General features: G+C 58.2%; 1 protein-coding gene across 1 annotated transcript; it reads right to left on the bottom strand.

Moving 5' to 3' along the window:
• Window positions 1-953: 953 nt before the first annotated feature.
• CDX1 (caudal type homeobox 1) lies at window positions 954-14,365 on the bottom strand. Its single transcript, XM_074604228.1, has 3 exons — window positions 13,939-14,365; window positions 1,378-1,523; window positions 954-1,160 (listed from the first exon to the last, which is right to left on the bottom strand). The coding sequence occupies exons 1-3, from the start codon at window positions 14,363-14,365 to the stop codon at window positions 954-956; spliced, it is 780 nt and encodes a 259-aa protein (XP_074460329.1).
• Window positions 14,366-16,375: the final 2,010 nt, after the last annotated feature.

The raw sequence follows: 16,375 nt of genomic DNA, 5'->3' as shown, positions 1-16,375 counted from the left end.
CTCAGGGTTCAGCACGGTGGTACATCTCCAGCACGCCCACACCCGTCTCCTCTCCTCTCCTCTCCTCTCCTCTCCTCTCCTCTCCTCTCCTCTCCTCTCCTCTCCTCTCCTCTCCTCGCCTCTCCTCGCCTCGCCTCGCCTCGCCTCGCCTCGCCTCGCCTCGCCTCGCCTCTCCCTGAGCTCCAGGTGGAGGATGGCTGTCGTGCTGCCTTGCCATGGCACAACGTGGGGCATGGGAGCTGCTGGACATGTCTCTGCGTGGCTCTTTGTGGCTGCAGGGGCAGACCTGGGGACACAGGAGCCGGCACTGCCGGGGTGGCTGGGGGACATGGGTGGGGACATGCAGGGACTCTTGCCAAGGGCGTGCTCCGGCTCGCCACCATCACCAGGGTCCCAGCCAAGGGTCCTGCCTGGCTCCCACAGTCCAAATCACTCTGCCTTTGGCACCCCCCTTCCCGGCGCGGCAGATCCAGGAGACCAGCTCAGTGGAATTTTGTTTTGCCCTGAGTCCAGCCAAGTCTTTTTTCTAGTTCAGTCTTGTTCAAACTGCCCCAAAAACACCGGGCAGCTGGAGTGCCAGAAGGACCGAAGGAAGCATCCTACCAGCTCCACCTGAAGCGCTGTAGGAAAGCCATCATCCACCACCCCCACCCTCCCCGTCCTTCTGCTGACATTAGGACCTTACTTTGGGCTACAAACACCAGAGACCAGACCGGTGCATGTTTCCTACAGGAGAGCAATACTACCTAACCTATGGTTTTTATCTAGGAGACAGCCCACCAGCCCCTTGGGAGGGTCCAGGTGCCACCTCGCCCAGCTCGCTGGCCACCCTGTTGGTTCAGCCGGGGACCATCGTGTCTTTGGGAAGGGGCTGTCACTCTTCAGAGCACACGGACCGGCTGGGCTCTGCTACATAGTGCTTATCTCTTGGTGTCTGTAGCTGGTGAAGGGGGTTAAGGCATGAATTCCTCCTTGACAGTCAGTGGAGACGAGGAGACGAGGTTCGGGGCACTGCTGCTGCAGAGGCCTCCGATGGGTCCCGGCGTGCCGATGGCCGGCGGGGTCGGCGTGGTGGTGCTGGTGGGCTGGCTTTGCTGCTGCATCTTCTTTTTGTTCACCTTCCTCTCCTTCGCCCTCCGATTTTGAAACCAGATTTTCACCTGCAGAAAGACAAAGATGGCAATGCAGAGGTGCGGACAGATGCAGCCAAGGATGATGACACTTGGGGTCCCCCTGGGGCATCCTGGAGTTTGGAAGGGAAGGCAGAGATGCGGAGCAAGGTGGGACCACCACTGCCTGCTTGGGCTGCAGCCCTTCTGCTCCTCAGTCCCATCTCCACCCAGGACATGGGTTTTCCTGGGACACTGTGGCACTGACCTGCCGTTCGGTGAGCCCGAGGGCAGCGGCCAGCTCGGCCTTGCGGCGGATGGTGATGTAGCGGCTGTAGTGAAACTCCTTCTCCAGCTCCAGGCGCTGGTGGTCCGTGTACACCACCCGGTACTTGTCTTTCGTCCTAGTCTTGCCTGGCAGAGAGAGCAGAGCAGTCGTGAGACAAGAGGGGACAGAAGGGAAGGGTAGGAGCATCACTGAGGACATGGGGGACCTACAGACACCCGTGGAGAGCTCAGGATAAACATGGCAATGCCCTGGGGATCAGTGGAAAAGAGAGTTGTGAGGGTCGTACTGGATTTAATGCTCACCCTGGGTAGCACCAGGGTGTTCTTCCAGGTTGGAAAGCACCTAGGCATTGGTGAAATTGCTTGGTGGAAAGAGGAGGAGGGATTCAGGGGCATCCCGAGAAGATGGACTATAAATCCCACGTGCCATCACACACCATCCCCGAGGGGAGCAGAGCTGCAAGCCCTGCGGTGGGCTGAGGACAAGCTACCTGCAAAAATACAGCCTGGGAGGGCTGAGGGAAGCCCAGCTCTTTGCCAGGAAGCCCAAACCCAAGGTGCCATCACTCGAAGGCACACAGATCAGGACAGAGTAAAGAGGGAAAACCCAGGGATGTCAGCATTTCTCTGACACCAAGAGGGTTATTTTCCTCCTCCCAATACCGAGCTCAGGTGGAGGGCAGCAGCTGATTCTTCTGGTGCAGTCTTTAAAGACGCACTGAAGAAAGCCCACAAGGCACACAAGCACTCCCAGGGACCGGAGCTGCGGGCCAGCTGCGTTTGACAGAAGCCAGCCTGAATCTCTCCTTGGGGCCCCTGAAATACCGACAGAGCTTGGTGCCATGGAAGCCCACCTCTCCTTTGTGCAGGAGGCAGAACCTGCCACTTTCTAGCAGAAAAATACAGTCAAAAATAGCCCCGGCCGCCTTCTCCGTTAGCTCCTGCGTTAAATCACTACATGCAGGGCAACCTGCAGAGCAAGAGAAGACGGCTTCAACTCTGCCCGGGCCGGGAGCCGTGGCGGGCGCGGGTGGCACTTGGAGGAAGGGTGCCAAGGCCAAGGCCAAGGCCAACTTTGCTGACAAGTCCCTGGTGCTTTCCTCTGCAGAAGAGCCCACGGGCAGGGAATAAACACAGCTGTGAGTATTTGCTTCTCCACCCGAAATAACAAAATCCTCTCCCAGGCCGTCGGGACGGATGGAGACGCGCTTTCAGCTGAGCAGCCACTGTCCTTCCGACTGGGAACCCGGCCATTTGTTTGCCTAGCAGACACGTTCGCCCATCTTCTCCAGCATTTCTGCTGCTGAGAGCGGTGCTTCCATGGGAATGGCCAGGAGCAAGCGCAGAGCAGCTCCATGGATTTCCCCAGGGCTGCCCTGGGTGTAACAGCCTGGACAAGATGCTGCCCATCACTGCTGCGGATGAGCAGGGAGAGATTTCCAGTGACCCAGCAACCCTCCTAACCTCGCTTGCATCCTCCTTCCCCCAGGAAAGGGGGTCTTTTTGGGCCTGCCGTCCTGTTCATCTGTTCCCCCTAACGTGTCCTTGGCATATCCATCAGTTTCGGCCAAATCTGATTTACATTTGGACATCCTAGCAATATTATTAAATTCTGACCATCCTAGTGGAAGCCGGAGTTTGGATGGCACAGAGCAAAACTGTGCTTCAGAGACTCCACGGTGGACTCAACCCTAATCAGACATCAGAGAATCTCCACACAGCAAAACCCCAACCCCCAGGGCTGCAAATCTGTTTCTCAACCAACTCAATTTTCTTTTTAAGGGTGTCTTTCCCCTGCTTCCCCATTGCAAGGAGATGGGGGCTTTTTTAAGCCACCTCTGATGCTGACAGATAAATGTAGAAGAGCATCAGAGGCAGGACAACCCCCAGTCGTGGTACGTTGCGAGTGGGAGAGGGGCTCCCCTGGGGTCATTCCCCACACAGCATCCCACGGGATACCAAAAGGCAGCTGGTTTTTTACTAAATAAGCAAAAGCCGGCAAAAGTTCAACTCTTGCCATTGGCCTCCGAGCAAACCGCGTGTGGAAGCGCACGAGCGTGTGTGCACCCCTGGGCACACGTGGGAGCTGGGGTGGGCACGGGAGGTGTCTCCTCCTGCTGAGACTTGACCTCAACGTTCCCGAGCACAAAAGCAGCGCAGCCCTACAATTCATGTTAGCCCCCAATTTCCCTGACTATGTCACTCTCGGTGTCCTCCTGCCGTTGCTCCTGGAAGCAGGTGCTGGCACAGGCTCAGCTGGTGAGCGGGATGATGCCAGGGGCTGGCTGGGATGGCCGAGGGTCCCAGCGTGGTCCCCAGACAGCACCAAAGGGAGGAGGGTGGGAGTACAGCCATGTGTAGGAACCAAATCTCCCAGCACCAAGGCTGGGCTTTAGCCACTGACTCATATTTGAGGGATGTGACAAATTCAGCCACCACTTCGGAGAACGGGGAGCCCAGGTCATCCCGGGGCCGTTTGGAAGCGAACGCGTTCCTCACCACTGCCGAGAGCAACCCTGCCCCTGGCCACACGGGGCGACTCTGCAGGTAAAAAACAGGGTGAAAAAAGGTAATTTGATTGAGCAAGATGTGTGTGGAGGTGTCTGCTGAAACACAGCAGCATGGCCAGCTGTTTGTCTCCTCTTGGGCACATATCGTGGTGGCTCGACGCAAAACTGACCGCGGCACAGTGCGGGGCTGGAGCGATGCCGGGGGCACCGGTCCCACGCGGGACCCCATGCTGTCCCCCTGCTCTCCCACGGGACCCCCCCGCTTCCCGTGGGTCGCTGCCTCCTCTCGCCGCCCCGCAGGGGAAGGGTCCGTCCGCGTGAGAAAGGTCTTCTGCATCCCAGCCCAGGAGGCACCTGTGCCGAACTTGCGAACACAGCGATTCCCAAGGAGTTACAGAGTAAACCGGAGGCGCTGGCGGAGATTTATGTGGGGTTTTACAGCTCCGTGAGAAACCAGGATCCCTCTGTCTGCTCCAGGCTCAGGGACTCCTACAAGTTTATTTCTTTCTCATAGAAATTTACTTTTTTTTTTTTTTCATTTGAAAGCAAAAACCTTTCTGAAGAGATAATGACTTAAAAATTACCTTAGTTGCAATATTGCTATTTGAATACCACTGCTTGGAGAAAAAAAACAGCTAGAGAGCAAAGGAATTGACAGATAAAGTAAAAAAAATAAATTGAAGAATAAAGAAATAAGGCGGTTTGTGACTACTACGTATGCCATGAAATTCAGCAGGAATTATTATTTCCTGCTGCAGCTGTAAATAGATCCATCACAGCTTGTTCTTTGTTATTCCCTCTTCACCGTTCATCCCTGATAAAGCTTTTGCTTTGCCTCGAGCCCGGCGGATTCCTGGCCGTGCTGGGCGAGCCGTCGCCATGCGAGCTGGGCACCAGTCTCTCGCTGCCCAGTATGAGGTAGCAAAGACGCAAAGCAGAGGGCTCACGACCCAGCCAGAGCTGGGAAGTTATTCATCTCGACTAATTGCTGGTTTCGGCGATGTCTGCCGAATTCGGGGACGTGTTGTGGGTGATTCACAAGGAAAAGAAAAGGGTTTGCAAGAAATACTATTGACGATGAATAATTCAACTCCCTTGAATATGAATGCTGGGTTACACTTAACTCTCTCCTGGAGACTTTTTATGGCTCTGTGAAAGGAAAGAGGAAATTTGGGATAAGCCAGACCAGCTCCTTATGGGAAGGCCTTGTACCTATGGGGAAACCCTGCCTCTGCAGTGGGGAGCACGGCTGAGCAGAGGGATGGATCTGCTCCCACATTTCCAGCGAAGCCCATCGGAGGCGGATCGGGCTGTCCCATGGCCGGGATAGCCCGAAGCTGCTGCTGCTGCAGCAGGAGGGAGCACCGACGGGATGCATGGGGTAAAAAGGGAGTGCTGGTGATGCCTCCTAGCCCCTTCCAGCCCTGCTATGCATTTAAAATCCCTTCTGCTTGTCCCCAAAAGACCAGGCAAAGGAACCGCTGGGGCAGCCAAATGGAGCCATTCACGGGGCCAGTGGGAATGGTTTCGGCTTTGGGATCAAGGCAGGGCCAATGGCTGCATGGGGAGAGGGTATCGTTACCACTGTTAATGTATAACCCTAATAGCACTCACCTGAGCCATGATTAGATAAGGGAATAGCTTTAATGTGCTGTGCAAACCCCAAAGGACGCACTCCTGAGTGTACATGCACACGCACTCGCACACATGCGGGAGGACAGGGTCCCGACCCCCAGCCTGGATCTGATCCCCACGGCAACTCTGCCCTGGGATGGGGATGCTGGAGCTCCTGCCCTGGACCTGGCAGGGGAAGGGAAAATCAAACCAGATCCCTGGCTCTGCACCCTCATGGCCATAGCAGAGGCTGCCAGGGAGGAGGTAATTCACCCTCTCCAGCCCTGGCCTGCCCAAAGGATGGCTTTCAATAAGGACCTGTGCCCCAAACACCCTGACAGATAGGTAATACGGGGTATTTTGAGGCTCTTTTCGAGCAGCTCTAAGAACAGCTGGGAAGAAGCTGTTTCAAACCAGGGCAGAAAGAATCTGCAGGGTGGCAGTGGCACCCTGGGAGGAGGCAGAAAGTAGTGAAAGAGCAAGAGCTGGCATGGTTTTTTTGGAGCTTGTCTTTTCCCCAGTCCTACAGAACAACGTAGCCAGCCCGATGTGCCCAGCACAGCTAAGAGGGGATGAGGCCAGCTCCGAACGCAGCATCCCCATCCGTGGGACGCAGCCCTCCCATCTGTGGCGGCAGTAGCGCGGCTGCCAGCAGCGAGGAGCACAAACCTGCACGGTTTCCTAAAGGTCTGCATTTCACAGGTCAAAGCGGCTCCAGATTGCAGCAGCTGCAAACCCCTGGCTCCACGGGAAGCTGCCACGCAGCCTCAGGGCTCTGATCAGGGCAGCGGGGGTACGGCAGCCCCGAGCCACTGAGATGAGAGCCACCACAGAGGTCCCCCAGGCGCGGGGACACGGGCGCCTTGTGCCCCGCTTTGCACGGGAGGCACTGGCCTGGGGGACGGCAGCGTTGCTGCCAGGCTGGCCGGCCCCACAGCTGCTCGGCGTCTCCTCGCGTCACTGCCATGGAAAGCCTGGGCAACGTGCTCCCGGGGCAGCCCTGCGCAGCATCACCTTCCTGGCGATGCTCTGGCCGTGCCCTGGCTCCATCTGTACGGTCCTCGGCTGCCTGCACTGGGTGCGTTTCCACGCCATCTGATGGCACTACAATATTATACTGCTGAAAAACATCAGATGTGAATGTCCCATCACCACTGAGCGCCAGGGAAAGGACTTGTCTGCACTGGAGTCAAAGTGCAGCAAGACGGGGTGCAAGGCTCTCCCCCCCAGGTGAGTGCTTTCTCTCCATGATAAAGTTGCTTTGTTCTGAATGAGCAGCATCTCCTTGCAAAGAGGATAAAATCCTCTCATCCCAGAAGAATTGGTTTTCTATCAGGATTTGCCATTCCTCCCCTGGGAAAGCATCAAGGAAAACTTCCCCCCACCCCCAGCATAGCTTAGGCAATGCTAGGGGTGGAGAAACTGAGGCACAGAAGCAGTTTCAAACCATAGTGGAGTCCCAGGGTCAGTGCTGTGGGCTCTGATCGCTCGTGGGACTCCGCAGGCAGCGTAACCCCTGGTCCTTCTGCAGCTCCATGGGGGGCAATCCCTCTCCCACGGCAGAGAGGGGGGCGACCAGCAGAGCAATGCCCCATGGCAGAGACCCCACGCCTGGGAGGTGGCTGGGGTCAGCTCCGAATGCTCAGGAGCCTCCAGGCTGGCTGGAGTCACCCTCATCTGGCAGCCAGATGTGCTCCAGCTGCCGCCGTGTGGAGGGGTCCACGCTCCCTCTGCCGAGCAGAGGCGACGGCAGCCGCGCTGCGCAGCGGTGACGCTGGCGCTCGGGACAGACAGCCCAGCTCATTTCACTGGCCCTAAACCTACTGGAAATGGGAACCCCAAAGTCTGCACCGACAGCGGCAGGGGCTGAGCCCCACCCGAGCCCCCCCCCTCTGCCCCCCCTGCCCCGCACTCGCTTGCTCCCCGCCTTTCCCCTCCAGCTCCAGCAGCCGCCCCAAAGCACACAAACTCCTCTGTGGCTGGGAAGGGGGGGGTAAACCCGAGCCCCCCACCCTCCTCGAGTGCTGGGAACCAGCGGGTCAGGGTTTTCACAAGCCTTCCCCTTCCCGTGCATGCTTCAATATCGTCAGCTTTTTTTCCTCTGCCGCGGGAAGCAGAGGAGTGATGGATGGGACGACCGGCGTGGGGCGAAGGACCGGAGCCATGTGGCTTGCTTCATCTCCGCCAGCAAGAAACGAACCCCTCCGGAGGGCAATCCTTCCCGAGGATCCTGAGATCCCTGCCTGAGATCATTCCTCTGCCAAAGGGCGTTGGATTTAGGCAACTGCCGGGTGTCAAAAACTGGGTGAGAGGAATCAGCCCCACCCGGTACATATTTAATGCCTCTGAACTGCGGAGGGAGGGGATGCTGGATGAATCCCCACCCGATGGACCTGCCAAGGCTCCCCCGAGCTCCACTCTGGGTCGGAGAAATGGGCATTTCAGAGCTGCTGGGCTGAAGGCAGGACTCTGGGGGTGGGCACTGTGGGCCCCTCTGAGGACCCCAGCAACCCTCCTGACCCCAGGGTAACTCCTTGCATGGCTGTTCGCCCGACCAGACCCAACCTGGGGGTTTCTTCCTGGTGCCAAAGACGTCAGAGCAAACGGCAACGCTCCTGTGGTCGCCCCACCAGCAATAAAACCTGATCCGGCTTGGTACGTCGTGCACTGGAAATGTTTCACTTACAAAACCACACCACTTGTCCTTGGTGGCTTTCGAGTCTCCTGCACACAGAGGATCCAGCTCTGTGTTTCCAAAAAAGCTTTAAGTATGAGTACGGCTGGGGGTTTCTTGCCTGGGGGTTACGGGGCTGGCAGAGCCAGGAAGCAGAAACAGGGCTCGGTGCATGGCACAGCCACGCAGGGCAGCTCTGCTGCTGGGAATGGGCAGAAACACCCTGGGAAGAGCCGGATCCGGAGAGCACAGACCGGTGTGCAGGAGCACAGGCTGGCCCCGGCTGGGCTCCACGCTGCCAGCACAGCGAGACAGGGTCAGATCTGCACCCACACCCATGGGCGACAGCACCCCTCCTGCAAACCTCGTCTTCCTCCCAGGAGGTGCAAATCCCGCGGGGATGAGGAGCAGGTTGCCGGCGGTTGCAGCGACCCATCAACTTCCGATCACAACCCCGTGTTGTCGGACACGACAGGAGATGCTTCAACCCCGGGGACAGCAGCCTGAGGCTGGGCGTTGGGGGCAAGCATTTCCCAGCCCTGCAGCGATTCAACCCTTTATTTTGGCAACTGGCGGATTCCTTCAGCTGCTCCCAAGTCGAGCACCACCAAGCCGGGGTCCTGCGCCGGGTCAAAGACCGCACCAGCACGGGAGGGCGAGGAGTGCTGGGGTGGCACAGAATCACACAGAATCACAGAACGGTTCAGGCTGTTCGGGGCAGGGATGCCTTGTTTGCCTTTCGTGCCTGCATGACCTGAATCACCCCTTTGGGTTTTTCACTTGGGATCCACCTAAAGAGAAGCATCTCGTGGCCACCGTTGTGGCACAGGAGGGGAGAGGCTGGTGCCACCTTGTTACAGCTGCCCCAGCCCCGTCTTGCCAGCATGGACTGAGCCCTGCACAAACAGAATCACAGAATGGTTTGGGTTGGAAGGGACCTTAAAGATCACCCAGTTCCACCCCCCTGCCCTGGGCAGGGACACCTCCCACCAGCCCAGGCTGCTCAAAGCCTCATCCAGCCTGGCCTTGAACACCTCCAGGGATGGGGCAGCCACAGCTTCCCTGGGCAACCTGTTCCAGCGCCTCACCACCCTCACAGTGAAGAATTTCTTCCTGATATCCAATCTAAATCTACCCTCTTCCAGTTTGAGGCTGTTACCCCGTGTCCTATCATTACATTCCCTGATAAAGAGTCCCTCCCCATCCCGGCACACGGCCTGGCCAGCACACGCGGGCTGGAAACGGCTCGTTTCAGGGCATCGCCTTCACGCCAGCCCCACGGCACTGAGCCCGGATCCAACCCATCCTGGCTGGATTCGGCCCAGCTGTGGCAGGAGGAGGAGGACAGCATGGTGGTGGCGGTGCCAGTTGGGCACCGGGACTCCTCTTCCCCTTCACAGCCCCATAGGGCTCGGCCCATCCTTACTGTGGGGCAGCGCAGGGGAAGGATCCGGCCCCTTATCCGGGTGATCGCAAAGCTAACAGCGCTGGAGTGGGCGTCCTTGAAGGGTTCCCTGTAGGAAACATCTGCCATTGGCCAGAGGTTTAAAATGTCCCTCTGCTAATCCCAGGGTATTAGCCAGCCAAGCCCATCACGTAGGTACCGCCGGTGCTCCCGGGAAGCCCTTTTTGTTCAAGGAAAGTCAATTCTAGGAAAGTTTGGAAGGCCTGTACCTTGGCCAGCAGGCTAAGCGGTCAACAAATCCCAGGTGGGGCCAGGAGCAGGTTGTGGGTTAATAATTCAAGGGGAGAAGAACAAGGGGGCCTGATGCACGCACGCACCGACTGACCCGGGGGACCAAAGGGTCTCATGGGGAGCGACCGTCTCCTAAAGAGGGGACTGACCGGGGAAACGCACCCTCCTCCAGCCACCACCATCACCCCAAAACATTCCATGCACAGCATGAACCCGCCTGTCCATGGAAAACGTGTCTTTGTCTCATTAACGGGGTTTTTACTCTTTCCTCCAGCTTTCACGGATCTCACTAGGCCTGAGCAAATAGAGCTGGGAAACTGAGCTGGAAATAGTGAAAATTGAGCTGGAAATAGTGAAAACTGAGCTGGAAAACTGCACAGCCATCAAATCACCGCTCACCCATGCTCGGAGCATCGCTATCTGCTCTCCATCACCCCAAAACCCATCCAGGCGCCATGGGCACTGACACCACACGAAGCCCGGAGCGCGTTCCCCTCCCCGAGTGACGCCCCAATTGCACTTTCACTTGCAATATTTAGGACTGCGGCCCCCGGCTCGATTAGTGACCTAAAAGCCAGACCCGAGGCAGTATCTGAGGATTTGCATAACTAACGAGCAGAGGGTGAATTTCAAAGTCCAGCCAGCCCCCATTTCCAGCCGCCTTCCTGAGCTTTTTATAGAGCCGGGGTGCAATTCACAGGGAAGTTTGCAAATAATTGTGAATAAGGAGGAAGCATGAGGCTCTGACACGCTGCTCGTGAAGATTTTAAGAGCAGAAAAAGAGGTGACATCGGAGAGAGAAATGAGGCCTGGGGACATCTTCCAGCTTGGTTCCCTTTAACTCCCGATTTCCAGCGACCGGCCCGCTGGCGAGGCAATCCCTTCCAATGCAGGGTTATCTTGGCTTAGCCAGGTGAAGCACACACGTATTTAGCAACAGGTATATAAAATCATCCCCCTGTGCAGCCTAACTCTGCAGCGGGCCATTGGGAGATTTCCCGTTGATTTTTTTTCCGGCTCTGGATCGCATTTGCAGAAGCCCCCAACACACTCCTATTCCCTGCGTAACATTTTCTCTTACCACCGCGCAGCTCTTTCCCAAAAGCTTTCAAACTGCGGCCAAGAGCTGTTTATACAAGGCAAGACAGAGAGGGAACCTCAATTTACAACCCTCTGAAGTATTATGATTTATAGCATTAGCAATGAAACTGTTTATATTTATAGCAAAAAAGTCCACGTATTCATTTCCTATTCCCACTGCGGTGTGGTGGGTAGTTAATCAATCTGGACTGATTAAAGTCCAGTTTATTGATTTCAATAAAACGATTCATCTCAGAATTTCATCCTTATCTGTGCTAAACCCACGTCTGCCCTGCTGTCTTTCAAGCTTAATGGAGAAAGGCTCTTTTTTATTATTATTATTTAAAGGGCAGCCCTGGAAAACACGGGCTGCATCCCACCGTCTCCCAGCACATGGTCCCACTGTGGCCGAATCCCGCAGCCGCTTGGCACCAGCAGCACTGGGTTTGGACCCGGCAGAGACACAAGGACAGGTCCTTCATCTGCAAGTGCCTTAAAAAGGGACCTCTCCGGTCACCCAGCCTGGGGAAGTGCTACAAGAAAGGGGCTTTCAGCCCAGCACCCATCCCCGCCGCGCTGGGGCTGGGCTGGGGCAGCTCCCCCTGCGCGTGCAAGGGGAACGAGGCTGATTTATTTCTCCCTTTGTATGTATTTGATCTAAGAGATACAAACCGAGCGGCTAATGATATTTTTCCAGAATTCAATCAACTCAATTGTCGGTCTAACTCAATCAGAGGCACTTTCAAGCCCCTGTTTTATCTCGGCCCCACTGCTGGGTGTAAAGCCATGCCCTTGATCCGGAGGAGAGCTGTGCTGATGTCTTTTTCCCCTCGTTAATTTTCCCTCCCACCTCTCTCCTCAGAAGAAACCGAGACCCACAAAACCTGCAGAAATATTGGGGTGCCAGCTCCAGGGTGGGCTGCAGGATCTCCCCCCCCAACCCCGGCTTCCACCCCGGGACAGAGGGAAGCCCTTAGCCCTAGCACGCCAGTGGGTGTCCATCACTGGGTATGGGGGGAGACATTTTTCCTAAATAGGTATATTCAGTGCTTAAAATGGGCCAGGAAATACCAGCCTGCCTCTCCCCTCCTCCTTCCGGACCGAGGCTGGTTTTTTCCATTTATTGGGATGTTCTGCCTGCTCCACCGCAGCCACTGGTCCCGCTGGGACAGCCCCATCCCCATCCACACCATGTGGATCCAGCAAACTCAAGGAGCTATTTTCCATGCTGGAAGACACCCAGCACCTCTGCACGAGCCCCTTTTACGAGGGTCTTGGCCAGACCCATGCGGGGAGCCAGGAACAAGCCTAAAACTGCAAAGCCAGCTTTGCAAAGAGGGAGCCCTGACCCTGATGCCGGGAATGTGGAGCCACCAAAAGCAAACTTGTCCCAAAGAGATGCCCAGACCACTCCTGCAGTGAGTTGGGCCCCAGCAGTGCTCTGCAGAGCTCACGGCCATCCCGAGAGAGGGGTGGCGGGTCCGGGCAAGCCCGGCGGGCGGAGGGTCCCGCTGCGGGCAGGACGGGTCCAGGGCAGGATGGGTCCAGGCTGGGCTGGCAGCAATCGAAGATGAAAGGGCGAGAGTAGGACAGGACAAAGGGCCCCGCACCTCACCTCGCTGCCAAAGGAGCCGGCCACCATCTCCATCACAAAGCAAAGCCCTTGTCAATTTGGGCTGGCCCCAAGGGGGGATCTGCCCACTGCCTTTGAAGTGGGCAGCAGGACACCCCCCACCCACCCAGGGTGGGCAGGGGGCTGGGGTCACCCAGACGCTTCCCCACCACCGCCACCCCCAGGTCAGGAGTTCAGTGGGGACAGGACACCGGGGACAGGGGGATGAGACCCTGGGGCCATGGTGACAGGGCCCTGGGGACAGCATGGCCGCTCGGTGCCCACGCCAGGAGCGGTACGCACAGGAGCTCCCGCGGTGCACGGCATCTACACGCCATGCACACGCACACGCGGCGTGCTGCACCCGGAGCACCCACATGCACCCTCCATGTGGCACCGTCCCCTATGCACCGCGCTTTGCACGCACACCACGCGTGCACACACACACCAGGCGTGTTCACACACACCACACGTGCACACCCCCCACACACACACCTCACACACACACCATGCATGCACACACACACCACACGTGCACACACCCCGCACACACACCTCACACACACACCACGCGTGCACACACACCGCACCTTGCACACACACACACCCCGCACCTCGCAGACACCCCGCGTACCTCACTGCCCTCACCACACAGCACCTTGCACACAAATGTTGAGCATGTGGCATCTCCCGTACACGCTCCCCGACACCATCTACACAGCAAGCCCCATACATGCGTACTGCTTACGGCACCTCGCACACGCACACGGAGCCTGTAGCACCTCACACCCTGATTACACCTTACATACAGCACACGCAGCACCTTCCCTCCACCGATACGCCTTCCCTGCACACATGCACACTCACACGACACATGCACGCAGCACACACGTACGCACACCCCCGCCATACACGGGCTCTCCCACGCCGCTGTGCGCCGGCTCACAGCTGCAGCCCCGCACGCTCCCCTGAGACACCCCATCCAACACCCCCCCGGGGCTGGCGGGGCCCCGGGGTCCCAGGGGGCTCTAGCTCTGCCCATCCTGCCCCATTGCGGCAGGCGAGGGCAGGGGTACAGGGGCAGAGACCAGCTGGGAAAAAAGGACTTTCCAGCCTTATAACCCCAGCTGCCAGCAACGCGGAAGGACGGCATCCCCCCTGCCCATCCTCGGCCCCTGCCAGCTCGGCTGTGGGGTCCCCCTGATCTTTGAGGACCAGGCCAGGCATGCCTTCCCTCCCGGCAGTCCCCATGCAGGGAGAGCCGTGGAGCAGGATCCGGCCCCACAGGACTTCAAGCCCAGGGATCCTCTCCGCCCAGGAAGGCGCAGGGGTGCAGGGCTGGGGTTTTTCCTTACCGCTGCTGCTGGTGCTGGGAATGCTGCGCCTCATCCACTCGTAGGGGGTGCGTCTCTGGGCATTAGGGGAGAGCTGGGGGACAGAGCTGCTGATGGGTGGAGGCAGGAGTCCAGAGCCCGGGGGCTGGATGGGGTTAAAATCTGGGGGGCTGAATCCAAACTGCCCCGGGCTGGCAGTGGAAGGCGTAGCAGTGGTCCCGTAGGAATGCCAGTCCTCCTTGGCAGGGGTGTAGGGCGAGCCCCAGGCGGCTGCCGGTTGCCCGTGGTGCGGGTCGTTGTTAATCCCCGGCACATGGTGGTAGCTGGCGAAGTCCGAATACTGGGGCGGCCCCGGCACATAATTCTGGGGGTTGAGGTTGAGGCTGGGATGCCGGACGGGGCTGGGATACATGTTGGTGTCCTTATCCAAAAGATAACCTACATACATCTTCCCCGGCTGGCCCCGCGCACATGCTGTGCCGCCGTGCCGCCGGCTGCGGGCCGGGTTGGGTTTGGCGGGGACGCGGCCGCCCCTCCTTCGCCGCCGCTCACCTGGGCGCCTTGGGGAGCTGTGTCCCGGGGCCAGGCACCTCCCTGCCCACAGGCTTTTATTGGGCCCAACCTCTCGCAGCATTTGCATTGAAAGGCAGGTTTGCATTTCAAAGTGCAGGAACCCCAGCGGGTGAGGGGGGCGAATTCAAACCTCCCACCCCGGTGGCAGGGGGACCGAGGCGGTGGGTGACCCTGGGGAGCACCGAGGACCCCGCGTCCCCTCTGCTGTCATCACCCCACAGCTGTCCCCGTGGCACTGGCCATGGTCCCTTTGTAGCAGCCGGCTTTGGGGACGCTGGGACATCGTGGGTGTCACCTACAAGGATGCCCCACAGAAGCCCTCCAGTCTCTGCAGCCATCCCTACCCCAGGAGCAGGGTGCCTTGGGCTGAGCTCTCATATTAAAGCCCGGCCACCGGCAGGGGACAAGCTGCGCCTGCCATCAGCCCCGTCCCCACGTTGGGGGACACCGAACCCTTGCTCTGGGGTGATGCTTTCCGCCCGATTCGGAAAAAGGGGGGCTGGTGGGAAGAGAAGGCTCCAGGTTGCCCTGCGTCCACTCCATCCGGGGGCAAACCAACCACTCCAACCCTCATAGCAAACCTCAGCCTGGCCCTGGAAAACGGGACAGAGGGACAGAGCCAGCAGTGTGCAGGGGGAATGCCCCCACCATGGACCCAACAGGGAGACCCTGGGCTCCAACATGTCTCCGAGAGGCTTGCGACCCTGTGGAAAGAGGATTTTCTTGTCTGTTTTCTCTCTTAAACAAGCAAAAACATCCCCATACGTTTTCTGATAGAGAAAACCAAGCAGAAATGGGACCTTCATGAAGCAGCGTCTGCCCACAAGGCGGGAGGTGGGAGATCACCCACTTGTGATCATGCCAGCACACCTCCACTCCGGAGAGGGACAAGGGACCAAGGACCAGCTCTGTGCCATCCAGGCCAGAAACCCCCTTCATCTGCAGCCGGGAGCCTCCTCCCTGCCAACGTCCCCCTCCCCACCAGTGTCACATTCCGGCTGCGCTGGCCGCCACCGCATTGTCACAGCCGTCATCTCAGGCCGAAGCACAGCTCAGGAGAGGGTGTTTTGTCACCTCCCCAAGGCCACCTCTGACCTTTTCTGCTCACCAGCCCCTTCCCCTGCTGGAAACATGAGCAGGGCGAGGACTGGTTGGTCCTCATCCTCCTGGGACAGAAACAGCCTGGAATTTGACAATAAGAAACAGAAAAAAAAAAAAAAAAAAAAAAGAAAGAAAAAGCAGGGAAGAAAGAGATTTAGGATGAAATTGAGAGGAAGGGATAAAACAGGAGACTTGTAGAGCTTTTCCTGATCGCAGACATGAACCTGGGAAGTGTTTCCAACGTGGGATTGTCTCCCGGACTTGTGGGGTTAAAAGGAAAATGGTAACAAAACCGGCAAAGGCTCTGACTTGAGGAGCTCAGCGCGTTTGATGCACGGCCATTTCTTGCGTTCCCCCCCTGCAGCTGGTGGCAGATGTCCCCAGCGTTAGCCGGTGGGCTGGGGACAGCATCCCCCGTGCTCCCCGGGGCCCCGCTCACTCCCACGCCAGCCCTTCGTCCCCATGGCATCCTGAGCTCGCCAGAGTTCGTGGAGGGATCGGCGCGTCCCCGAGCCCCCGCAGCGCTGCTGTCATCTGTTTGCTCAAGGTGGACTTTGCCAGAGCTTGCCGTACCCCCCTCGCGGTCCCCCCCGCTGCAGCCAGGCCAGCCTACCGCCCTTCCCACCCTGCAATCCAGCACCCCGTGCCGGAGCCGTAACGGGGCAGCAGCCCCAGCCTGGGCCTGTGGCAACTCTGCATCAGCCCTGGGTGCCTCGTCCCGTTGCACCAGCCCCAATTCTGGATGAAACTGGGTGAAAATATTACGTGTCGTTGGATGCCCCCG

The sequence above is a fragment of the Larus michahellis genome, chromosome 11, assembly GCF_964199755.1.
Source record: "Larus michahellis chromosome 11, bLarMic1.1, whole genome shotgun sequence".
Classification (NCBI taxonomy): Eukaryota; Metazoa; Chordata; class Aves; order Charadriiformes; family Laridae; genus Larus; species Larus michahellis.
The sequence above is the reverse complement of the archived record's forward strand: the minus strand, read 5'-3'. Positions and strand labels throughout refer to the sequence as shown.